Source organism: Myotis lucifugus, unplaced genomic scaffold (genome assembly GCF_000147115.1).
Source record: "Myotis lucifugus unplaced genomic scaffold, Myoluc2.0 scaffold_692, whole genome shotgun sequence".
NCBI classification, from domain to species: Eukaryota; Metazoa; Chordata; class Mammalia; order Chiroptera; family Vespertilionidae; genus Myotis; species Myotis lucifugus.
The window spans coordinates 143,398-167,453 of record NW_005871740.1 but is presented as its reverse complement, the minus strand read 5'-3'; the positions used below and the strand labels follow the sequence as shown (position 1 = coordinate 167,453).

General features: G+C 54.4%; 4 protein-coding genes across 15 annotated transcripts in view; 2 read left to right on the top strand and 2 right to left on the bottom strand.

Moving 5' to 3' along the window:
* Positions 1 to 333, bottom strand: part of DUOX1 (dual oxidase 1) — a 37,905-nt gene extending 37,572 nt beyond the window's left edge. The window contains 1 exon segment of the mRNA XM_023746538.1: positions 217 to 333. The gene's annotated coding sequence lies outside the window, so the exon portion shown is untranslated.
* Positions 334 to 418: 85 nt separating this feature from the next.
* On the top strand, positions 419 to 11,857 carry DUOXA1 (dual oxidase maturation factor 1). Of its 12 annotated transcripts, XM_014447652.2 has the most exons (10): positions 419 to 471; positions 680 to 831; positions 1,112 to 1,250; positions 7,642 to 7,682; positions 7,796 to 7,972; positions 8,300 to 8,357; positions 9,049 to 9,170; positions 9,416 to 9,629; positions 9,890 to 10,107; positions 11,025 to 11,857. In XM_014447652.2, the coding sequence occupies exons 4-10, from the start codon at positions 7,649 to 7,651 to the stop codon at positions 11,276 to 11,278; spliced, it is 1,077 nt and encodes a 358-aa protein (XP_014303138.1). In that variant the 5' UTR covers positions 419 to 471; positions 680 to 831; positions 1,112 to 1,250; positions 7,642 to 7,648; the 3' UTR covers positions 11,279 to 11,857. The 12 variants fall into 12 exon arrangements, with proteins under 12 accessions (XP_014303138.1, XP_014303137.1, XP_014303136.1 ...); XM_014447651.2 differs by having other exon boundaries at positions 424 to 831; positions 1,112 to 1,230; XM_014447650.2 differs by having other exon boundaries at positions 424 to 831.
* Positions 11,858 to 12,686: 829 nt separating this feature from the next.
* On the bottom strand, positions 12,687 to 16,864 carry DUOXA2 (dual oxidase maturation factor 2). Its single transcript, XM_023746540.1, has 6 exons — positions 16,447 to 16,864; positions 15,134 to 15,191; positions 14,584 to 14,718; positions 14,106 to 14,319; positions 13,556 to 13,770; positions 12,687 to 13,168 (listed from the first exon to the last, which is right to left on the bottom strand). The coding sequence occupies exons 1-6, from the start codon at positions 16,591 to 16,593 to the stop codon at positions 12,975 to 12,977; spliced, it is 963 nt and encodes a 320-aa protein (XP_023602308.1). The 5' UTR covers positions 16,594 to 16,864; the 3' UTR covers positions 12,687 to 12,974.
* Positions 16,865 to 17,405: 541 nt separating this feature from the next.
* The window catches only part of DUOX2 (dual oxidase 2), an 18,360-nt gene continuing 11,709 nt past the window's right edge, over positions 17,406 to 24,056 (top strand). The window contains exons 1-16 of the mRNA XM_023746541.1: positions 17,406 to 17,480; positions 17,603 to 17,686; positions 17,968 to 18,057; positions 18,248 to 18,412; positions 18,933 to 19,120; positions 19,292 to 19,493; positions 19,610 to 19,776; positions 20,195 to 20,255; positions 20,391 to 20,487; positions 20,929 to 21,016; positions 21,287 to 21,389; positions 21,939 to 22,102; positions 22,679 to 22,854; positions 23,058 to 23,176; positions 23,539 to 23,676; positions 23,925 to 24,038. Of these exons, the coding sequence (XP_023602309.1) occupies positions 17,617 to 17,686; positions 17,968 to 18,057; positions 18,248 to 18,412; positions 18,933 to 19,120; positions 19,292 to 19,493; positions 19,610 to 19,776; positions 20,195 to 20,255; positions 20,391 to 20,487; positions 20,929 to 21,016; positions 21,287 to 21,389; positions 21,939 to 22,102; positions 22,679 to 22,854; positions 23,058 to 23,176; positions 23,539 to 23,676; positions 23,925 to 24,038 (1,942 nt within the window). The 5' untranslated portion in view covers positions 17,406 to 17,480; positions 17,603 to 17,616. The remainder of the gene's footprint in view (positions 17,481 to 17,602; positions 17,687 to 17,967; positions 18,058 to 18,247; positions 18,413 to 18,932; positions 19,121 to 19,291; positions 19,494 to 19,609; positions 19,777 to 20,194; positions 20,256 to 20,390; positions 20,488 to 20,928; positions 21,017 to 21,286; positions 21,390 to 21,938; positions 22,103 to 22,678; positions 22,855 to 23,057; positions 23,177 to 23,538; positions 23,677 to 23,924; positions 24,039 to 24,056) is intronic.

Below are 24,056 nucleotides of genomic sequence, written 5' to 3'. Positions count from 1 at the left end.
AACCTTGGCAGATGGAGGATAGGCCCTAACGGGACCCACTGCAGCCTCAGGCTAAGAACGGAGGCGCGGGAGGGTCTGGCTGAATTTCCCTTCCCTCAAAAATGTGGCGGAGCTGGGGCACACTCTGCCGCTGGAGCTCCCTCCGCTTCCCCCTTCCCCGCCCCCCTTCTCCCAGCGCCAGATCTGCAGGCCCAGGGCAGCCCTCCGGCATCTGACCTGCGGTTGCGGGGGTCCCCCCTTCAGGGACTGCGGCTTCGCTCCCGCCTGGCTCGAAGTTGGGCCCCGGACGCCCGCTCTCGTCCAGCTCCCTCTCTAGTTCTGGGCCAGGACGGGCGGGGCTGGGGGGGGGGCGCGGGTGAAGAGGAGACGGCGCACCCCAGATCTATGGCTGGGCGGGGCGAAATGGGGCGGGGTAGAAGCCGGCGCACTGGGGACCCGCCGAGGTGCCCGGTGGACACCCGGGCTCGCAAGGTGAGACGCCACGTGCTCGCAGGACCCAAGTGGAGGGAAAGTTCGCGTCCGTGGCTAGGGCTCAGCTGGTGTGGCCACGTGGGGAGCGAAAAGGGCAAGTCCGCTTGCACACGGGTCTGCTGAGGCTGGGAGTGGAAGACGGAAAGGGTGCAGGGGGCGGAGAGGCGCTCCCTAAATCCTCTCCGCACCTGTGGTTCTGGGCTCTAAGACCTTGGTCCGAAGACCTGGCCAGGCGACCCAGCAAGGCACGCATCCTCAGACCCTGTTGGAGACGGTGCTAACCACCCCCGCCACCCCCGAGCAGTTCACCGTGAGATCGCGGAGGTCTCACGCCGCCCGCGCCCCGGACTGCATCGCTAGGTTTGTGCTGGAGCTGCCGGGCGCTGAGCATGCGGGGAGGAGAGCGGAGTCTGAGGGGTGGCTGCGGAGGGGCACGGCCCCTCCTCTGTGCCGGGCTGGCGTGGGGCAGCGCCGCGGAGCCTGGGCTGCAGTCTGCGAAGGTCGAGGGTGGTTTAAAATAGGAGGTGGAGAAGCATCCGGGACCCGGTTTGTCGGGTCAGAGCCTGGTCCTTAAGTGATGAGAAAAGTGGGGGATGGAAGGGAGCCCCGCGGAGAGAAAGGGCGCGCGCTTTCTTGACAGAACGTCCGGACCAGGTCCTCTGATTCCACCCCGGAGAGCGGAGAGCGTCTCGGGTGAAGTTCCATAGGAGGAGGCCAGCGGCGCGAGCTGCCACGCACGCATTGTTTGAAGACGCGAAGGTGGGGAACCCTGGTACCATGTGAGTGGCGGGGATGTGGCTGCAGTCCCGGTGCATTTTGGAGGGGGGCTTGAAGTGCCGCCCTCGCCCGGGCCCCTAGGGGCGCACTTCTTGTGTTCAACCGGATCAAAACCAGATTTTCAAAGAAAAAGTTTGGTAAGAAGCTAAGAGGAAGCAAGAAAAATCTTGTAAGGCCATAAATGTCGCAAGACTTACAGACATCCAGTCCTTCTCCTGGCTTAGCTAAAGTCTGGATAGTTCGGTTTGTATGATTCAGTACCCCTGGGTCCTTACTACCTCAGCCCTTACTGGAGATCCTTGTCTCGGGCTAATTTTCAGATCTTGTTCTGATTCTCCATTTAATTTTTCCTTTAGTGCAACAACGCACATACACATGCCCACGCACGTTCTTAAAGAGGAGAGGCGGGGACAGGAGTTTCTGACGGGGTCTCCTTAGCCAGCCAGGGCTGTAAAGTTTTAATGGGGTCAACCCCAACCAGAGAAATAATCCATCGATCACAGTATAGTAGCTGTGTATCACCCATTAGAGCTCTTGGCAACTCCAGACATGTGACCCACTCCTCATTTGTAGAGAGAATGAATAGTCCTTACTCTGTGGGTTCCAGAGATGGGGGAGGTGGGCAGGAGACTTCAGGAGGAAATTCCTGTCAAGCTATAAGAGAGGCTACAGAGCAGTAAGAAAGTGGCTGAGAACTTTGGATGCTGGGGACTGTAGCTTGTACAAGGATCAGTTTTCTTAAAGATTGGATCTATTTCTTGCTGGCCCCTCACACATACATGGGAGTCCCTTTTCATCCTACGGCAGGAAGGATGTGTCCGGAATACAACTTAATATGAGAAATGCTTCAGTATTTTAAGGGACATCAGAAAGGGCACATCTTTCCAGGTCAGGTAATAAAGGAGGACCCCAAAGTGTGAGGATTGGCCTGCCCCAGTGAAAAAGTACCCCAGTTTTGTTACAGGGGCATCTGGTGCAGGGCTTTAGTGTCTAGATGTTTGTTACTGAGAACTTCTTCCTTGTTGTGCCTGTATTTCTGTTTATATGAACTTGTAGGTGTATGTCTGATTGTTCCTAGTGTTTATTAATAACAATATGCATTGTGTTTATTTCCCAATCATGGCGGTGAGCTCAGGGAGAAGTGGGTCAAGTGAAGACTGACATGAGATTTTTATCAGATGAGGAGAAATTCTACTGTCAGACCCTTCTTGGCAAATCAGGGAGGAAGGTGTTCCTGAGGGAAATGATAAGCTTCATAGGAAAAGCAGGATTGCTGGATGTGGGGACTTTTCATTTTAGTCCCACCTCTTCATGCAGGAGAGGCCTGTTAGCTAAATCATGAAAATCAAATTAAGACAGGAGCATGAAAAATTAACTTTAAAAACTAGGCAATGTTGCCTGGTCAGCATGGCTCAGTGGTTGGGCGTCGACCTATGAACCAGGAAGTCATGGTTCGATTCCCAGTCAGGGCATATGCCTGGGTTGTGGGCTTGATCCCCAGTGTGGGGCATATAGGAGGCAGCCGATCAATGATTCTCTCTCATCTTTGATGTTTCTATCTCTCTCTCCCTCTCCCTTCCTTTCTGAAATCAATAAAAATATATTTTAAAAAAAAAACAAAGAAAAAAACTAGGCAATGTGGTTAAGAAAGACCTAATTTATTAAATTGAACAAAAAAAAACTTAATCAAGGCAAATTTCATTCACCAATTATCTCTTTGATTTAGTCATCTTTAATAAATATTTTGGAAAATTGGAAATAAGTTAACAATGTTCTGTGCTTAGGATACAGAAAGCCTTTGGTAGTGTTTCTTTGCTGTACCATACTAATAGAGATGAGCCATTCTTGCAACATATTGTATAACTTCCCTTTTAAATAAATGCAGGAATAAGGTGACCCTGACCAAAATACATTACACTATTATTTGCTTATATTGCAAATATTTGTTTTTGAAGTTACAGAATGTAACATGTATTAGCAAGCTTGCTTTATCTTCCTATCTTACTAACTAATCATTTTATAGACTTCCTAAAAAATATAGCCTTCTATCAAAATTATAATGGTTTCATTTTAGGTTTCATAAATTTAAAATTCTTAGACCAATAAACATCTGCTTTAAAATAAATATCACTGCCCAGCCCGTGTGGCTCAGCGATCAGACCTATGAACCAGGAGATCACGGTTCGATTACTGGTCAAGGCACGATTCCTGGTCAGGGCACATGTCCGGGTTGCAGGCTTGATCCCCAGTGAGGAGCATGTAGGAGGCAGTCGATCAATGATTCTCTCTCATCATTGATGTTTCTATCTCTCTCTCCCTCTTCCTTCCTCTCTGAAATCAATTAAAATATTTTGAAAATAAAATAAATATCACTATGACATATTTTACAAAATAATTTAATCCAAAAATTTTGTTACTCATGTTGAGCTAGAGTTCAAATGTATGTTTCAGATTCAATTTAAAATGAACATTCGTGCTTTGAAGAATCCAACCATTCAATTTAAAATGAACATTCGTGCTTTGAAGAATCCAAAATTTCTGAAAATTTTGTGAAATCATTAAAAATTGACATGGTTAGTCAAATCCCTTCCTGCCCAGTCCTTAGCCCTATATTGGTGAGAACGCAAAGTAATGTTGAATGACAATGAGGGAATATAGCTCCCCCTTGTGTTCCAAATAGAAGATGCTGCCTGCACAGGGAGGAACCCGTTCATAATATTCATTCATTTGATCCACAGACTGATTAGTATATGCTATGTTCAGGAGTTGCAAAGATGGAATAAGGATAGTCAAAGCTAGAAGGGAGGGAGATGTTCAAACAGACTATAAATTGATTATTAGGATCATGGACGGAGGTGTGTTCAAAATGCAATCAGAACATTAGATGTAGGAACATCCACATAGACCTGATAGCATCCTTCACAGAGGGGTTAACACAAGCTGAGACTTGAAAAGTGAAAAGGAGTTTGCCAAGAAGGTAAGAGCATTCCAAGCAGAGGAAATAGCACGTACAAAGGCATGAAGGCTTGAAAGAGCATGTCAGATTTCGAGAAAGACCAATAGCTCAGTGTGGCTAGAGATTAGGCTGAGTGAAAGATGGAGATGGAAGGGTAGGTGGGACCAGACTACAAAGGACTTTCTATGTGATGGTGAGATTAGATTTTCCCCAGAGCAAAAAATTGAAATAATTATATTTGCTTGTTAGAAATATTGTTCTGACACCAGGCAAGACAGGATGAGGCTGAATTAGGGCAGAGGCAGTGGGAAAGGAAATGCATGGATGGTTTCAATAAATATTTAAGAAGTACGATATTCCAGGTCTCTGCTTTATTTGATTAATGGAGTGGTGACCAAAAAGATAAAAAAATGAAAAGCAAAATAGAGACAGTGAATTCAGTTTGGGACCTGTTAAATTTGAGGCATCCATGGAACATCCAAGTGAAAAAGCCCATGGGGTAATTGACCCTGTTGTGTTTGGAGCCCAGATAAGAGGTCTACTTAGAAATAGAGATTTGAGAAGCATAAGCTATGAGAAAGGTGGTGGTGAAGGCAGGCTGGATAGGTTTCAGAGCCCAGAAGAAAAAGAGATACTCCTTCCTCTGGGATGGGAGAGCTGACAAGTTAAGAAAATAACCAGCCCAGAAGGAAAGGGGAAGTCTGGGAGCTATGATGTTTTGTAGGAGAATCACAGTATTTAGAACTAGAAGGGACTCCAAGATCATCATATCTAATTGTAGAGAAAGAAACGAAGGACTGGGGAAGTTGTCATTTGCCTTCCTAATGTTACATTATTCGTTGAAGAACTGGAACCAGACCCAGAACTGATTCCAGCCCAGTTCTCTCCAAAAAGGATTGGAGATAAATGAAATAATAGATTGTCATCGCCTTCCCAATCTGGTAGCTTCCATGTATTGATATTCTGTTCCAGGTACTATTCTTAGCACTTTACATACGCAGTCTCATTTTATATTCACAATGACCCTATGATGTAAACATTATTATCATCTCCATCCTATATAATAAAAGGCTAATATGCAAAGTGTCCTCACGGGCAGGAGTTCCACTGACCAGTTTGACTGACTAGGAGTTAGACGTGCGTTGACCATCAGGGGGTGGCACAGAAGATGGTGGGCATTGGTGACACGGTGCTGGCAGCAGGCAGCAGTGGAGGCACTGCTGGCCCCGATGGACCCCGATGGGCCCCAATGAGAGCAGCACAGGGACCAGTGGCAGGGGGAGGGGCCGGCGAGCAGGCGGCACCAGGCCAAGGCGGGTGCAAGCAGGGGCCCTGATCGCCCTGCTGGTTGCCCCACAGATCAGCCCTGATTGCCGGCCAGGCCTAGGGACCCTACTTGTACACGAATTTTGTACACTGGGTCTCTAGTCTATATATATAAAAGCCTATGCCACTGTTCCACCATTTGACAGGTAGTTATGATGCACACTGACCACCAGGGAGCAGATACTCAACGCACAGGCATGGAAACATTGAACAGACTGATTCATCTCAGAGGGAAGGGGGGAGGTGGGAGGGCAGGAAGAGATTAAACTAAGATCTTATATGCATACTAGAGGCCTGATGCATGGAATTGTGCACTGGTGGGGTCCCTTGGCCTGGCCTGCAGGGATCGGGATGAAACCGGCAGCCCAACATCCCCCAAGGGGTCTCAGATTGCGAGAGGGCGCAGGCCAGGCCAAGGGACCCTCCAGTGCACAAATCCATGCACTGGGCCTCTAGTTTTTAAATAAAATTCTCTGTAGAGGTCAAGTAACTTGCAAGAGGCAGAGGTGGAAATTAAACATAGAACTACTTAACTCCAAAGCTTGTTCTTTCACTCTCATCCTATATAATAAAGAGCTAATATGCAAATGGTCATCACACCCTCACACTGTCATGCCCTCATGCCATCACGCCATAATGGCTCAGACACTCAACACTGAGGAGAGAGGAATGGGTGACCAGCCAGGCACAAATGAGCTCACAAGAGAGGAATGGGGACCAGCCAGGCTGTGGCCCAGGAGAGGGACAAGTCGCCTGCCCCGCAGTCCCGGGCGCCAGTGCCTGTGCCTGCGGCCCGGGAGAGGGACAAGCTGCCCACCCCATGGTCCCAAGCTCCAGTGCCTGCAGCCCGGGCAAAGCGGCCCACCCATGGTCCCCTGCAGTTGTGGCTGGCCCGGGCGAAGCTGTCCCAGGTCCTGGGTGCCTATGGCCAGCCAGAGGGAGGGAAGCCTGGGTCCTGGGTGCGGGGTGAGGCAGAGGCAGTTAGGGGTGATCAGACCAGCAGGGGAGCAGTTAGGGACGATCAGGCAGGCAGGCAGAGGTGGTTAGGGGCAATCAGGCAGGCAGGCAGGAGAGCAGTTAAGAGCCAATGGTCCCGGATTGCGAGAGGTAGTCGGACATCCCCTGAGGGGTCCCGCATTGGAGAGGGTGCAGGCCGGGCTGAGGAACCCCACCCCCACCCCATGCACGAATTTCATGCACTGGGCCTCTAGTCAGTGTATAAAGCATGGAGCCTCTTGCGCAAACCAAGATCCCAGTGTAGATCACACTCAGGGAAATGAGTAGAGCTGGAATCATTGATTGTAAAATACACTTTATTCTCACATTTTGACATCTCTGAAATTGAGGTGTATCTTACCAACAATGGCTGTCATGGTTTAATTTGTAGTTTCTTTCTTTCGCATGAAGTAATAGTGTGTCTTGTAATCCATTTTGTCTGGATTTAATAAAACACACTATCTGTCAGCAAAGGGACAAATTAGAGTAAATCTAGCTCTGAAATCAGGGAATAGGCAGAGAAGAGCTGAGCCAGTGTGTGAGCGGAAATAAGGCCTGGGAATTTAAGTCAAGGAGGAAGGCTGCGGTTGATGATGTGTGTGGTAGAAGGACATCTGGCCTCTGGCCCTGGCGCCATGCCTGGTGGATGGCAGGTGCTCCTTCAGCGCTTATTGAGGTGAACTCAATTCAGCTCAATTGTTCTGGAGTAGCCAGAGCTGGAGCCAGGCACTTGAGAAAGCTGACAGACTAGTGTGGGCAGTGCCAGGTCTGGAAATCAGCCTTCTGATAATATAGTTGGATCATATACTTAGCAGAGCTGTCTGACCTTTGTTCCTTTGGGGACTGAGGAGGAAAACCAAAATTTGTGTCATCTGTACTATCTTTTACCCTTATGCTTTCACTTGATAGTAAATATAGCTCTTTTTTTGTTCTGTGATGTGTCTGGAGGCCTGAGGGAGATAAAAAAAAAAAAAAAGAATTGTGTCTCTTAAGACAGTGCCAAAGGAAGCAGAGAAGCCTCCAGGGTGGTGGCGGCACTGATTTAGGGACCTGGAGGTTAGGAAGGGAACATGGAACCACAGAGACTGATTGCCAAGACCCTCATTCGTTCACAGCCAGAACATGGGGAGTGGAATGGCAGTAACAGTGGAGTCTGGTGAGCTCAAGAGAAGAGGGGCCTGATCTGGTTTATTCTCAGCTGTATCTCCAGCACCAAGAACAGTGCCTGGCACACAGGGCACTCAATAAACATCTATCCTTGTTGTACAGCATCTGCCTTCCCTGCACAACCCCACCAGAATGGCTGCTTTTGGACACACATTCCCCTTCTATGCTGGCCCCAAGCCAACCTTCCCAATGGACACCACCTTGGCCATCATCATCACCATCTTTCTTACTGCACTGCTCACTTTCATCATCATCCTGCCTGGCATTCGGGGCAAAACGGTAAGAAACAAACCCAGCCTTCGGGACCCTGGTCCCAGAGAGACCTTGGCCTTGAGGTGAGGGGGCCATACTCTCTCACTATAACTAGACTCAGGAAACAGGCTTCAGTCCTGAGAAAGCAACCCCCTAAGTCCCCCCACCCCCACCCCCACCCCAGCAGAGAGCTCCCCCACTCACTGATTCAACAGATGATTATCGAGCACCTATTATGTGCCTGCCAGGCACTGGGATCTCCATCCACCGAGTAATCCCAAGCCTGGAAAGAGGAAGGGTGGACTTGGGAGGAGGGTGCTCCTTCCTAAACCCACCCACCCTGTTATGGCTCAGAGGCTGTTCTGGCTGTTTCGGGTGGTGACCAGCTTATTCATCGGGGCTGTGATCCTGGGTGAGTGTGAAACACAGCTGCCTCAGGCAGTGCCTCCGTCCCATCCGGTTCCCGGTTCCCTCAGCAGCTGGTCTGGCGTCTCCTTGTTTCCTCAGGGCAGCCTCTGCTTCAGGGTGGTCTTCCACACCCTGCCCACATGCCTCCCTCATTGTGGCCATATCCCCCCACTTTTACCGCTGCTCAGAGGGGTGTAGGCCCTGGGAAACCATGCTGGACACATCTCTCCAACCTTCATAACATTTTTATTCAGAGGAAAGCAGATCAAAATGAATGTCTGTGGGGAGAAGGCCTTTGGTTACTGGAGGGAGGAAATGGGGGGAGGCCTGCTTGCTTTGCTTTGAGAATTAGGCAAGTAGGAGAGATGAAGTCTCAAAGTTGAAGCTGTGTTTGCCCAACATGGTTTATTACATTAATGTCTTCCTCCCCCAGCTGCTTGAGTAGCTCTCTCTAAACAGGAAGAGAAAGGGGAGGAGGGATAAGAGGAGCATGACCAAGGGAAGTCCAGGATTCATCTCACACATTATTGGCAAATCAACCATGAGCCAGACCCTAGGCTAGTTAATGGATATACAAATATGAGCAAAACAGACATGGTCCCCTTGCGGCTCTCCCTCTGACTCTAACTCAGCAATGCCCGCAACTCCCTGAGTTCCCCTATGTCCAACTCCCCAACCCCAGCTGTGAATTTCAGTTCTGAGTGGTCTGTGGGCCAGGTCAGCACCAACACATCATACAAGGCCTTCAGTTCCCAGTGGATCAGCGCTGATGTTGGGCTCCATGTTGGGCTGGGAGGAGTCAACATCACACTCACAGGTAAGGAAGGGCTCTTGCTGGTAAAGGGGGCTCTGTTCTGTGTCTTTGGGCTCTAGTTTGGTGTGGTCTAAAGAGCTACAAGGTAAGGGGATGGTAGGAGGGGAAATTCCCAGGCCTTGGAAGCTGCCTTTTCTCCATTGAGACCAGCTCCTGTCCCTCTGCCCATTGTGGTGAGCCCCTTACCCAGGCAAATGCCCCACTCTGGCCCTTGGGTCCCTGCTGAGCACAGCTGCCCCATTTCCCAGGGACCCCAGTGCAGCAGCTGAATGAGACTATCAATTACAACGAGGAGTTCACCTGGCGTCTAGGGGAGAACTATGCTGAGGCGTATGCAAGAGCGCTGGAGAAGGGACTGCCAGACCCTGTGCTCTACCTGGCTGAGAAGTTCACCCTGACCAGCCCATGTGGCCTGCATGGCCAGTACCGCCTGGCGGGACACTACACCTCGGCCCTTCTGTGGTGAGGGTGGGATGGAGGCCCTACTGCTCTAGACCCAGGAACAGGGTTTCTAGCCATCTTCTCCCCCACCCCCAACCCCCTCCTTATATTGCAATTCCTATGAGGAAGGTGGCACCAGTCACCACAGTACTCAGTTGGGAATCCCAAAGCAGAAATCCCTACCTCACATCTTTGGGTTATCCTTGGGTCCCTGAGCCTCCACCTGGAGCCCTCCAGGTAGAGGTGCCTGGGCCAGCCTTCACAGGGTCCTGGTTTTCCAGGGTGGCATTCCTCTGCTGGCTGCTGGCCAACGTGATGCTGTCCATGCCTGTGCTGGTCTATGGTTGCCACATGCTGCTTGCCACGGGCATCTTCCAGCTGTCGGGACTGATCTTTTTCTCCATGGCCACGCCACTCACCCCACCCTGTCCTCTGCGCATGGGCACTGCTATGCTGCACTTCCACCGTGGACCTGCCTTCTGGATCACGCTGAGCACAGGTAGGCTCAGCCCCGAAGGCAGGCATTTGGAGAGCTCAGGGGCAGGGAGGGAGTATCAGGGACCATTATGTTAGGGGGCGGGCGGTTGAGGGTCTGGGGGCCAGGGTGCCTTTCCCTTCTTTAAAGCCCCATCCCTCTTATATCCCTCATCTCTGGGTTTTCTCTCCCCAGTTCCACTTTCCCTCTCTTTTTGTATATGCCTACTCCCCTGTGTCTTCTCTCTTTCTCTGTCATGTGCCTCATCCCCTAACTATCTCTTTTTCCAACTCTTTCCCAAATCTTCTAATCTCATATCCCCTCCCACTTCCCCCAAACATTTTTCTTTGTGTCCCCCATTCCTAGAATTCTTCTCTGTCCCTGTTTCACAGAACCTTTACGTGTCCTGCAGTTTATTGTCCTCTCCTGTCCCACCCACTGTGTCTGTCCCTCATGCCCTTTCCTATGCCTCCTCCTTGTGCCCTGCCCTTCCTCAGGGTTTCCTGTTTTCAGATTCATATTCATTCTCTCTCTAGCTCATGGGATGTAATTGAAAGCATTTGGCTTAGAGTCCAAAACTCACAACTGCCTCTCTGAGCCCAAGTTGCCTTGAAGCCAGGACGCCAGGCCTCCTTTAGAGTTGTTCTGATGCTCTTAGGACAGTGGTTCTCAACCTTCTGGCCCTTTAAATACAGTTCCTCACGTTGTGACCCAACCATAAAATTATTTTCGTTGCTACTTCATAACTGTAATGTTGCTACTGTTATGAATCGTAATGTAAATATCTGATATGCAGGATGGTCTTAGGCGACCCCTGTGAAAGGGTCGTTCGACCGCCAAAGGGGCCGCGACCCACAGGTTGAGAACCGCTGACTTAGGAGACCATGTCCTTGGGAGGGTGTTGTCATTACTAAACAAGACGCCTGTTGCCTCATTCCCAGGACTGCTTTGTGTGCTGCTGGGCCTGGCCATGGTGGTGGCCCACAGGATGAAGCCCCACAGACTGAAGGCTTTCTTCAATCAGAGTGTAGGGGAGAACCCTGGGCTGGAGTGGAATCCTGAAGAAGGGGGACTCCTGAGCCCCCGCTACCGGTCCACAGCTGAGAGTCCTGAGCCCCAGGACATTCCTCTGTCAGAGGCGTCCTCCCAGGCATGCTGTAAGGAGCAACCCAGAATGTCTGACCCCGACCCATAAGGTTCCTCTCCCTGGTGGCCACCCAGACTTCCAATGTGATTCCAGACCTCCTTTGGGCCTCCTGAACCTCCCTCCGGAACTGCCCATAGAATGGGTTCTAACGGCCCTCCAGCTCCGGTCTGTAGGTGGAGTCAAAAAAGGAGACTCTCTCTATCGATGTTGACAAAACAAAAGAAAAGACCTAAGGTGCTGAACGGATATTGGAACTGCCCATACACTTTGTCACATGGGAAGACCAAATGTTTCCACACTGCAACCCTGCCTTTTTTTTTTTTATGCTTTGCCTGTGTCAGATTCCATTTATTGAAACCTAGCATCACCCCCATAATGATGATTCTGTGGCCCCTCTCATCCCTCTACACCTCTTGTTTTCCTTTTTCCTGGGTCCCCTTTGTTCTTCCTTTATTTCCCCAGCTTGTGTGACCTCTTGGTACAATGAAAGAGACACTCAGAGGGAGAAGAAACCAAACTTCTTACCCTAGGCCTAATATTAACCAACTGTGCCACATTCTCTTTGAGTTTTAGTTCTCAAGTTTGCTAAATAAAATTGTAAGACTTGCCAAGGACCTTTTAAAAAAATCCCAGGATTTACATTTTTATGCCTTGCTTATATCAACCTTGGGCCTCAACACCATTCCATAGTGAATAAACTAGAATCCTATATAATAAAAGGGTAATATGGAAATCAACCAAACGGCTGAACGACCGGTCCCCATGATGTGCACTGACCACCAGGGGCAGACGCTCAATGCAGGAGCTGCCCCCTGGTGGTCAATGCGCTCCCATAGGGGGAGCACCTCTCAGCCAGAAGCCGGGCTCATGGCTGGCAAGTGTAGTGGCAGTGGCGGGAGCCTCTCCTGCCTCCATGGCAGTGCTAAGGATGTCCGACTGATGGCTTAGGCCCGCTCCCCACACTCCCCAGGCCTAAGCCAGCAGTCAGACAACCCCCGAGGGCTCCTAGACTGCGAGAGTGCGAAGGCCGGGCTGAGGGAACCCCCTCCCCCCCCCCACACACACACACCCAGTGCACGAATTTCGTGCACCGGGCCTCTAGTTAGTGAATAAACTCCAAAACGCCATTTCCTCTTAGCTCACTTAGCTGGGCCAGCGGAGGGGGATCCCACTGGGTGTGTCAGTTGGAGGGTGAGCTGTCTGGTCACCATGCCCTTACCATCCATCCCTTTGGGGTGGCTCAGGAAGATGCTGGCTCCGGTCGGATCTCCTCTGAGCTCACTAGAGGGCGCCCGTCTCCCAGATCTTTTCCTGGGTTACTCTGGATTCTCCAGATGGAGAATTGGGGTGGCAAGGCAAAGAAAATGTTCTATGGCTGCCTGCAGCCCAGCGAAGTCTCCCGAGGCCGCCTGTCGCACAAGAGTCTGAAGTAGCCATGGAAATGAACGGAGAACCGTTTTTACAAAACAAAAGGGAAAAAAATTTATTTGCAGCTCATCTTGGGAGACTTGGGTGCAAGGCGCATGCCTGAGCCGCCCACCTTTCCTTGGCGGCCGGCAGCGCAGCACCTCTCCCAGAGCAGTCCCGGCTCCGGTTTGGCGGGCACTGCGGTCAGGAGGGGCACCGCAGGGTAGTGTCCCGCCAGGCGGTACCGGTACCGGCAGTAGAGCCCGCAAGGGCTGCTGGGGGTGAACTTCTGCGCCCGGGGACCGAGGCGGAGTAGGAGTCCGAGGTCGCGTCCCCTTCACAGGTTAGTACTGATCGTTGCTTCAGAGGCCGAGAACTGCTTGTAGGATGGGTTGTTGAGGCCGAGAGGCGAGCCCCCTCGCGGCTGGTTACCGAAGTTCTTGACGCTTCCGTCCAAGAAGGTGCGAAGAGCGCTGGGCTTAGCGTAGTGGAGACCAACCACCGCCCCTCCTAGAAGGAGGCACAGGACGCCTGTGGCAGCGCAGATGTAAGAAAAAGGGGCTGTCAGGGCTCCGGGACAGAACCCGGCCTGCCCCCTTCATCTATGGAGCCACCCCTCCCATTTCTCTCTCTCTCTCCCCCCCCCCCCTCTCTCTCTCTCTCTCTCTCTCTCTCTCTCTCACACACACACACACACAAGGACCTCTGATATGGATGGCATGATACAAGGGTTCGAGTGCTAACTGGGCAAGACGCCACACCCTTCTGCAAGATGGGCACAACAGCGCCTGCCTCTACGAACTATCGAGAGGGGCAAAGAGTAATGTAGGTGAACTCACTTTGTAAACTGGAAAGCGCGCAACCGGTATAAACCCCGTCCCTATCCCCAGCCGCCCGGGCCCCTCGCTCGGTCCTCACCGGTGGCCAGCGTCACCCAGAAGGCGGCGCCGTAGTGACTGGTGATGGCGGTGGAGCCCAGGTACAGCGGGCAGAGCGGCACACTGGCGATGGAGACGAAGGACAAGACGGCGAAGATCGCGAAGGCGCCGGTGGCCAGGAGCGCCAGGCCGCCGTAGAGCGGGACCGGCATGGAGAGCAGCGCGTTGGAGAGGAGCCAGAGGCAGAACGCCACCCTGCGGGGACACCGGTGCCGTGAGCCCGCTCCTCCCAGTCCGCGGGCTCCCGCAGCCTCGCGTCCTCTACCCCAGGCCGAAACCCCGGGGTGGCGTGGCGGAAGTGCAGGGGGAACCCTCAAAGGGTGTAGCTGGATCCCAGCCTTTGATGAGGCTCTGGGAGATTCCGACGGTCTGTGCGGTCCTCCTGACCTTCTGACCCGAGGGCCGAGCACACTCCCCGGAGCGTATTGGACACACACACACACAAACACACACACACACACACACGCACACACACGCGCACACACACACACACGCGCGCGCACACACACACACACACACACAGGGCTCACCACAGCGTGGCTGAAGCGAAGTGTCCCGCCAGGCGGTACTGGCGGTAGAGCCCGCAAGGGCTGCTCGGGGTGAACTTCTCCGCCAAGTAGAGAACTGGGTCGGGCAGGCCCTTCTCCAGCGCCTCCGCGTACTCCTCGGCGTAGTCCTCGCCCAGACGCCAGGTGAACTGCTCGTTGTAGTCGATAGTCTCGTTCAGCTGCTGCACCGGGGTCCCTGCGGAGGGCGGCGGGGGTCATGGGGACGCGCCCAGCCCCGGACCCGGAAACTAAGTGGATTCGGATAGTAAAGCGGAGGCGCGAGAGAAACGGGTTTGGCAGGGGTTGGGGCAAACACAAAGGCGAGAGGACCACAAGCTCTATGGCCCCATGGGACCCGAGAGGCCCTGCAGCTGCCCCTGGCACACTCCCGCCCCCCCTCCCCGCGCCCCCTCCATGGGGTCTGTCCATCCCAGAAGTTCACTGTCGCCCAGCCGCTCACCTGTGAGTGTAATATTTATTCCCTCCAGGCCCACGTGCAGACCCACATGGGCTCGGACGCGGGCTGCGCTGAAGGCCTTGTAGGAAGTGTTGGTGTTCGCTCTACCCACTGACCAATCCGCACTGAAGTGCACCGCTGTGAGGAGAGGCACGGGCGGGGGGCGGTTAGGGGAAGGGCTGGGGAGATGGAATTGGGGGCGTGGTGATGGAAGGTGGGATACTGTGAAGAGAGATGGGAGTGGAGGTCCAATATGGTAAGAACCGAAGAGTGGGCACTAGAAAGAGCTGGAAATGGACAGAGGAAGAGGGAAGCCCAGCTCTCCATTTTCCCAGGTTTGGAGTAAGAGCTAAAAGAAAATTTATGGGAGCAAAGATCCCTGAATGGAAACCCCAGATCCCTCTGAGATGAAAAAAGGCTCGTGCTGCTTAGTGGGGGTCGGGGGATGTGGCTGTGGACTTGCAGAGGGGCTTCAGTGGGTCAGTGAGGTGCCCTCTGCCAGCCTCCTTCCCCACCCCAGGTCCCCTCCCCATCGGTTGCACCACGCACTCACCCACGATTTCTGCCCCGATGAACAGACTGAGGAGAACTCGCACCAACCAAAACCAGCGCTGCAGGAACAGGCACGGGGTCAGGCCTGGGTACTGTCCAACCAGAGTCCCCCTGCCCCCTGGATATTTAGTGCTCCTGCACTGCCCTCTCTTGCCCCAAGTCCTTTTCCCAGTTACATTTCTGGAGCTTTGAGGCGGAAGTCAGGCTTCCTTTTCATACAAGTCCCTCTGAGCCACTGGCATTTCTGATGTTTTCTGACCTTGTGCTTGCATCTCCCCAACCCCATTTCCCAGTCCACTTTGCAATCGGCCATCTCTCCCTGCCTGGTGCTCTCCCACAACCTTCACCGTCCCCCCTCTCCCCCCAGCTATCTGGCTCCTGGTCCTGGTTCCGCCTCCTGCTCAGGTCACTGCTATGAAAAGGCTCAGTGAGTCCAGAAGTGCTAGGCAGGGAGGGGGCACCTCCCCCAAGAGAAGGAGGCCCTGGGGTTGGTGGCCAAGTAGGAGAGGTATGAACACCACCTCTCAGGCATTCCTTGGTTTCCCAGGAAACCAGTGCAGGACAAGACCCAGGAAGGCTGAGTCTTCCGAGACTTGAAAAACAAGGTAGGTTCTTGGAGAGGGACGGGAACCTCAGGGCAAGTATCCAGTCGGCTACAGCTTTGAATCCTGTGGGGAAGTGTCTGAATCCATATACAGGTGTCTCAACCCAGCACACAAGTGAAACACAGCAGTCTGAGCAGCTAGTTTCTGTCCTTCTGGGAAGGAGTGAATGGGAGTGGGGGGAATGGAGCTGCAGTAGGGGGAGAGACAAGGAGGCAAGCCAGCACATAAACTAGAATGGGCCCCAGGTGGGTACCTGCTCTTCACAGCAGCCTCCGGAATGACCCACTGGGCCAGGCTCTAACAGTGGTTCTCAACCGCCTGGCCCTTTAAATACAGCTCCTCACGTTGTGACCCAACCATAAAATTATTTTCGTTGCTACTTCATGACTGTAATGTTGCTACTGTTATGAATCGTGATGTAAATATCTGATATGCAGGATGGTCTTAGGCGACCCCTGTGAAAAGGTCGTTCTACCGTCAAAGGGGTCGCGACCCACAGATTGAGAACCGCTGCTCTAGGATGTCTAGAATGGGACCTCTTCCTGTCCTTGGAAAGGGGTGCGTGCTGCGCTAGGCTTCTGGGTCTGCCCCATCTATGCTTCTCTGACTCTTCCATGGAGGTCCTCGCTGCAGTCTTAATCTGTCCTGGGTCCTCCCGAAACAAGCTGCCCACGACGTCCCCAGACCCCAGCTTCTAGCACCCCCTTACCGAATGGCCACGAATCCCGGGCAAGATGAGCAAGAAGCTGGCAGCCAAGGTCAGGAACACCAGAATGACAATGAGCAGCGGGACGCTGAAGCCAGCGGCGTGCCGGGGCTGGGGGTAGAAAGGCAGCTCGCCATCCCAGAGCGTCATGCTGTAACGAGGCCGAGCGCCGTGCGTTGTCGGGCGGGAAAGCCGGGAGCGGAGCCTGCTGGAGCTGGGAGAGCACGTCCGTGGCGTCGAAGCTTGAGTTCCACTTCTCCTCACCCCGCCCCTGGCGTGCTAAGGCAAGACCCAAGGGGTTGGTCAAGTCTGCGCCCCTGGGCTGGGGAGCGCAGCCCTCGAGCGCTCGGGGTTGGCCCGGGAGGAGTCAGGTCAGCGGGAAAACGGAATTATTTCTCACAGTTACCTTTGCAGCTCTGCGGTTTGCTCTGCGTTTGCAAGTCGCTCGGGACCCTGACTCCTTTTATAGCTGCACGGGCAGCGTGCCAAGCAGCGTCGGGGCTTGGAAGTGGGATCTGTCCGGGAAGAGATCATGCAAAGTAGAGGAGGCGGTCGTTATGCAAATGAGAGGAGACCTGCCTCCTAGCAGGGGGTGAGCGCAGAGTCCAGCCGGTCACACCTGTAACCGGTCTAGCCAGAGTGGACACGCGCGCAACGTGCCTCAGAGGACCCAGAGCGCTGGGCGAGAGCGCAGCCGGGAGGCTGAGCTGGTGAGTGGCTGTGGGAATGGGGTGGTGGAGGCAGGAAGCAAAGCAAAAGAGCAAAGATTCCAAGAGGAAAAAAGACTTCTGATCCCCACGGGGGCTCTAAACCAGAGGTTGGACCGGGGCTTGGGGCTTGATCTTCCCATCCCTCCAGTCCATGCACAGACATTCATTTCGGAGGATGAGGCGCTGCATGTGCTGGCCTCCAGCTTACTAGCCCCTTTCCCTCCCCTGCTTTCCTGCTTTCTAGGAGAAGCCGTTCCCCAGGCGGGGAGGTGAGGGCTGTCACGTCCGCCGTCTTCCCCAAAGAGCAGCGTGCCGGTGCGGGTTTTGGTAAGGCTTCTAAAAGCTTCGCCCCCGAAGTGAAAACAGCTGATGCCTCCTCCTTCTGTGCCGGCTGTAGGCTTTGGGGACGCCAGCTTTTTGTCCCTCGCATACCACCTCCTATTCCCCAGGCTACAGGCTCGGCATGCTCCACGTAAGACCAGAGACACTGGTGCTCCTGGGAGCTCTACTGACCGGATCCCTGGATCCGGCGGGTAAGCAGCGGGTGCCCTCCCGGGGGTCACTCAGTACCCTGGGGTTGAGGGAAGGGAGCAATGAAGTCAAGCGGTTCCCCGAGGCTGGAAGATCGGGTCAGATGGCTGCGCGGCTCAGCAGGCTGGCAAACTTCCCAGCGCAGCCTCCACGCTGCGCAGGCACGGCCACTCGGATCGGTTTGGGGACACTGGGCGAGCCGGAGAAGCGCGGGCTGAGGTCGTCGGGTACCCGGGGCGTCGCGGGGAGGCTAGCCCTGAGGGGGCCACTCTCTGACCCACAGGCGGCGCGGACACACTCTCACTGCCCTGGGAAGTGCAGCGCTATGACGGCTGGTTCAACAACCTGCGGCACCACCAGCGCGGCGCGGCAGGTGCGTCCCGGCGCGGAGCGTGTGGGGGAGCCACCGCCAGCCCCGCGGCTGCCTGCGCAGCGAACGCCTGTGCATCCCTGCGGGGGCCAGGAGACCAGGGAGAGGGGTCTTGTCCCTGGTGAGGGAAGAGGAGGGCAAAGTTCGGGGCTCGTTGGGGACGGAGTGCCCTCACTCAGCCTGTTTCCTGCAGGCGGCCCATTGCGACGCCTGGTACCGGCCAATTACGCAGACGGCGTGTACCAAGCTCTGGGAGAGCCGCAGCTGCCCAACCCGCGCCAACTCAGCAACGCCGCCATGCAGGGCCCAGCCGGGCTGCCATCCCGCCGCAACCGCACCGTGCTGGGGGTCTTCTTCGGTGAGGGCAACGAGGGAAAACACAAGGGCCCACCCACTGAGCCCCTCTGCAAGTCCTCAGCCACACCCCCCGACCCCCACTAAGCAGCACGAGCCTTTTTTCATCTCAGAGGGATCTGGGGTTTCCATTCAGGGACCTTTGCTCCCATACATTTTCTTTTACCTCTTATTCCAAACCCAGGAGTAACCCCGGCCCTCCATTACAGTTCTCAGGAGCTGAGTCCCCTGCCACGCTCTCCTCTCAATAAGATCATACTCTCCCTCCCCCCATTACCTCCCCCCTTGCCCTCCCCCTCCCACCCCCGCTAGAGGAGGGGAGGTGGAAGGACCTATTAGGAGATGGGGACTGGCTGGGGAGGGGGCTTATATTAATTATATTGATGATCACAACAACTTTGCAGATTAGAAAAAAGCCACAGAGCTGTTGGTAACGCTTGCACTCAAACATCTGCCTTTTGGCTCTTGAGAAACTCGGCCACAGGAAGTGGCAATTCTCACCAGTTCGCGCCCCTCGCACGCAGGCTACCACGTACTCTCGGACCTGGTGAGCATAGAGAGACCTAGCTGCCCCGCCGAGTTCCTCAACATCCACATCCCACGTGGGGACCCTGTGTTCGACCCTGACCGGCGCGGGGACGTGGTGCTGCCCTTCCAGAGGAGCCGCTGGGACCCCAAGACCGGACAGAGCCCCAGCAACCCCCGGGACCTGGTGAGATGGGCAGGTGGCCGGGCAGGAGCTGGATCCCAGGCGGGTGGGGCTCTGGCCTCCGGGTCTGGCAGGGTCGTGTGCGGAGAGGATCCCCCCACCCACACCCACGGACACCCGCCTGGCCCTGGGCCCCCCTTACCCGCCTCGACTACCCCCTTGCTCACCTGTCAGACCAACGAGGTGACGGGCTGGCTGGACGGCAGCGCCATCTATGGCTCCTCGCACTCCTGGAGCGACGCGCTGCGGAGCTTCTCTGGGGGGCAGCTGAAGTCGGGGGCCGACCCCGCCTTCCCCCGGGACGCGCAGGAGCCCCTGCTCATGTGGACCGCGCCCGACCCCGCCACGGGACAGCGCGGGGCCCGGGGGCTGTATGGTGAGGCCGCGGGGCGCCAGGGCGGGCGGGAGGGCGGGGCGGGCTGGGGTCTGCGAGGTGGCGCTCCCCTGGGTCACACCCGCTCCTCTCCTCCTGCGTCCCCCTGGCGGATGCAGCCTTCGGGGCCGAGCGAGGGAACCGCGAGCCCTTCCTGCAGGCGCTGGGCCTGCTCTGGTTCCGCTTCCACAACCTGTGCGCGCAGAGGCTGGCCCGCGAGCACCCGCGCTGGGGGGACGAGGAGCTGTTCCAGCACGCGCGCAAGAGGGTCATTGCCACCTACCAGGTCAGTGCCACGGCCCTCCCGCCCCACCCTCCTGCCCTGGTCCACGGGGACTCTGCTCCCCTGCAGAGCCCCCCATCCTTGGACACCGGCCACCCAGAAACACCCTTTACTGGGACAGCTGGTGACCAGGACCCGGTGACCCGCCTTCCCTCGCTCGCAGGACCCCCTGCTCACGTGGAGAGCTAAAGTCTAGGGATGACAGGGAGGCAAAGTGCCACTTACACAAGAGATTTAGCTGCTCCCCCCCCCCATCCCTTGTTCCTTGTGGGAGAGGCTCAGCTCCTCTCCCACTTGAGTTGCCTTTCCCATGACTGCCCCTGCCTGGCCGTCCTCTCCCACTTAAGCCTCCCCTGGCTCAGACCCTCCTGGCCTGGCAGCTGGAGCCTTCGACCCACCTTTCCTCTCTCTTGACCCTCAGAACATTGCTCTGTATGAGTGGCTGCCCAGCTTCCTGCAGAAAACACCCCCAGAATATACAGGTGAGGGCATGGGGGGCACCTGTGTTGAGGGAGGTTGTGGTTAGGATCCATGGGTGGAAAGAAGACAGTTGGATGCCTGTTATGGGAGGATGGAGGGTTCAGGAGTTTATTTCTCCTATTCCTCCCATGGGGCAGGGTACCGCCCTTTCCTGGACCCCAGCATCTCTCCAGAGTTCCTGGCAGCCTCTGAACAGTTCCTCTCCACCATGGTGCCCCCTGGCGTCTACATGAGGTGAGGGAGAGGCTGGTGATGGGAGGGGAGGCACAGCACTGGCAGAGGTGGTGAATTAGTGGGCCTGGGGTCCTGGAGCATTTTCTACACCTCTACAATGATGTGAAGGAAGCAGACGTTGGGGTCTTAAAACAGGACCCTGGGATAGGAAATTCAGCCTTAACAGGGAAATCTCCCCAGCTCCTTATAATGACTGAACTTCAGTTGCTGAGAGCAGGATTTGTCCATCAGCTGGATAACCCTTTTCCCTCCTTCCCTTCCCACCCTGTGTGGACAAAGAGCAACCTTTATCTTCAATCCACACACATTGCCAGAACTTCAAGGAAATTCAGGGACTATCCCTCAGACCTGGCCAACCCCCTCTGAATCCCTCACCTAACTCAACCCCATCTTAGCTTCTTCCCTGAATCCCCTCACCACATTCTTGATTCCCCATTTCAGAACTGCCAGCTGTGATTTCCAGAATATCACCATGGGTCTTAACACCTCTAGAGCTCTCAGAGTCTGCAACAGCTACTGGACTCGGGAGGTCAGCCTGGGGTCAGGGTCAAGGGAAGGTGGCTCAAGGTCAGTCTCATTACATAGGCTGGGGAAAGCAACAATTCCAATTCTTGAGTGTTGCTGCTCCAGGGTGGTGGGAGATGAAGGGTAGAGGAATCAGAAAATTATCTGGGGACAACAGCTCAAGAGAGTCTGGGACTGGCCAAGGGACCTTTGTCCTGTGGTCCAAGGTTAGAGGGATTGGGCTTTGGGAAGGGACCTGAAAGCCTTCTTGACTGAGAGTCTTGTTTATTTCCAGAACCCCAACCTGAACAGTGCCCAGGCAGTGAATCAACTGCTGCTGGGAATGGCCTCCCAGATTTCAGAGCTGGAGGACAGGATAGTGGTTGAAGATCTTAGGGGTGAGCTCTGGAACCGGAAGGGAAAGGGGCCCAGAGGCCTGGCAGCCTGGGGAATTCTTTTGAGTTAATCAACAGGTAGACCTATGGTACCTACAGTGCAGAGACAGAGGTACACTGCAAATAGCCATTAGAAGAAAATAAGCTTTGAAAATTTCCCCTCAACTTACAGTTTAGTGTTGTTTTCATTCTAAATTGCCTATGTCTGAGTATGTGGGGGAAGGGCGGCACCACAATCTCTTCAATGCTTAGGTCTCTAAACGTTTTCATTCAGTCCTGTCTTGAAGTTAAGGAGGTAGAGGCTAGGGAATTTTCTGCTTGGTAACTAAAACAGTCTTGAGTCTTAAGGGAAGAGACTTAGCAGAAAAAGTCTCTAGTGCCATGGTGACATGGACTCCACACCTAGGCAAGGATGATATGGATACAGTCACATGTAGACAAGTGCTGGGGGCGGGAGAGGGGGAGGGTAGTGTCAACAGCCCAATTGGAGGCTATTGGGCAAAGAAGGGTTGAAGTGACTGAGCCTATAGTCTAGTCCTCTCCCCTCCTTAGATTATTGGCCTGGCTTTGGCAAGTTCTCCCGCACAGACTACGTGGCCAGCAGCATCCAGCGTGGCAGGGATATGGGGCTGCCCAGCTATAGTCAAGCTCTGCTAGCCTTGGGTTTAGAGAACCCGAAGAACTGGAGTTACTTCAACCCCAATGTGGACGCCCAGGTCAGGAATAGTAATGATAATAATAGCAACTAAAGTTTTCCTGTGGCCCTACTGTTCCCGGTCCTTGACACATGTAATTCGTTTAATCTACGTTAGGAATGTGGGAGGGTAGATACTACTATTATCCCCATTTTATCAATGACATAGTTGTGAAGTCACTCGTAGATGCAGGATTTAAATTCAGCCACCTGATTCCAGAGTATGTTCCTCATCACTACATCGTACCATTCCTGCAGGGTAGCCCCTGGGTGGGTGCCATTGCCCTATTCCTGCGGGGTTCCTCCCCAAGAGTTGGGTGACTCTGAAGCTGCTAATCATTGGGGCCAGGCAGTCTGGGTAGTGATGGTCACAAGAGATATCCTTGGGCATTTGACAGTGGTCTCAGCATGGGCAGGGATACACTGGTCCTCCCACAAGATTTGCCACCAGCCAAGGGGGCTGCCTAGAAAGAGACCTGAACAGCAAGCCAAGTAGCTGATGGGGTTCTATGTTTGAGGGATGGGGCAAGAGTGGCTGCCCTCCCAACACATAGACACACCTGTGTACACACAGACCTCACCTCCTGTGGTTCCCCAGGTGTTGGAGGCCACAGCTGCCCTGTACAACCACGACCTGTCCCTGCTGGAGCTACTCCCTGGGGGGCTCCTGGAGAGCCAGGGAGACCCCGGACCCCTTTTCAGTGCCATAGTCCTAGACCAGTTTGTGCGTCTGCGGGATGGTGACCGTTACTGGTTTGAGAACACCAAGAATGGGTAAGGCCTGCCTGGCTCCCACTTGGCCTTGAGCCCAGACCCTCTTCCTGTAAACAGTCCCCATGGGCTCTTGATTCCCAACTGGCCCCACCTTCTTCCCAGACCCTCTGGGTCTCTTTCCTCACCTGGGTACCTGGTGCTGAGGTTGCTAGAGGCCTACAACCCCTTCCCATCCTCAAAATCCTTGGCTTCCTCCAACTTAGGCTGTTCTCCAGAGAAGAAATTGCAGAAATCAGAAACACCACTCTGCGGGACGTGCTGGTGGCTGTCACTAACGTGGACCGCAGTGCCCTGCAGCCCAATGTCTTTATCTGGCATGAAGGTAGGTGGCCTGGGAGAATACAAGAGATGGCTGCCAGAGAAAGAACCAAGGTTTGAGGGATCACTTGGTGCTGTCCAGGGAGCCAGGCACCAGGCAGCCCCCTCCTTGTTAGTCTAGGAGGTCTGCATTAGGCCATCTCCCCGACTAGAGACTGGACTAGTTTGCAGGCTGCACCCTGTGGTCAAGCTGCGGTGAGTGCTGCGAGATGGGATATGGGAGGGGACTTTTGGAGGGGAACATGTTCCAGTGAGGTGAGCCTGGGAGAGAGGAGGGTACCTGGTTTTTTACAGGAGAGAGGGAGGATGCTTGGCCAAGGAGTAGGACCCTCAGACTTTGAGATTCTTTTGTGCCCTCTCCCTCAGGTGCACCGTGTCCTCAGCCCAAGCAACTCACAATTAAGGATTTGCCAACCTGTGTGTCCATGACCGTGACTGACTACTTTGAGGGCAGTGGTCCTGGTTTTGGTATCACCCTCGTGGCTCTCTGCTGTCTTCCTCTAGGTGGGCCCTTCACCCCCTCACCCATCTTTCTTCTCCTCCTCCCCCTTCCCACGGTCTGTCCCTGCCCCTCATTACCTGCTGGCTTGCAGGGCTAGTTTCTTGGTATAGTCGAAGCCGGGCACAGTGAGCCTTGGGAGGCGGCGGGGATGGGGGTGGTGTGGGGGGGGGGGGGCAGGCAGCAGCCAAGCCTCAGTAAAGCTTCAGGTGAGGGGCTCCCCTACCCACTTGCTCCTTTTGATCCCCTTCAGTGAGTCTGCTTATCTCTGGGGTGGTGGCCCATTTCCGGAGCCGAGATCTCAAAAGATTACAAAAGAAAGGCAAAGAGAGTATGAAGAAGGAGGCAGCCAAAGATGGAATACTAGGTGAGATGGACTGAGGAG

Excerpts from the sequence above, each read along its gene's own strand:
- DUOXA1 (XM_014447652.2), top strand. The coding sequence starts at position 7,649 with ATGGGGAGTGGAATGGCAGTAACAGTGGAGTCTG. Across the intron at positions 9,171-9,415 it reads AGTCAACATCACACTCACAG|GGACCCCAGTGCAGCAGCTG; the intron begins GTAAGGAAGGGC and ends CCCATTTCCCAG. Across the intron at positions 10,108-11,024 it reads CTGGATCACGCTGAGCACAG|GACTGCTTTGTGTGCTGCTG; the intron begins GTAGGCTCAGCC and ends CCTCATTCCCAG.
- DUOXA2 (XM_023746540.1), bottom strand. The coding sequence starts at position 16,593 with ATGACGCTCTGGGATGGCGAGCTGCCTTTCTACCCCCAGCCCCGGCAC. Across the intron at positions 14,719-15,133 it reads CATCGGGGCAGAAATCGTGG|CGGTGCACTTCAGTGCGGAT; the intron begins GTGAGTGCGTGG and ends CTCTCCTCACAG. Across the intron at positions 13,169-13,555 it reads CTGGGTGACGCTGGCCACCG|GCGTCCTGTGCCTCCTTCTA; the intron begins GTGAGGACCGAG and ends GCGCTGCCACAG.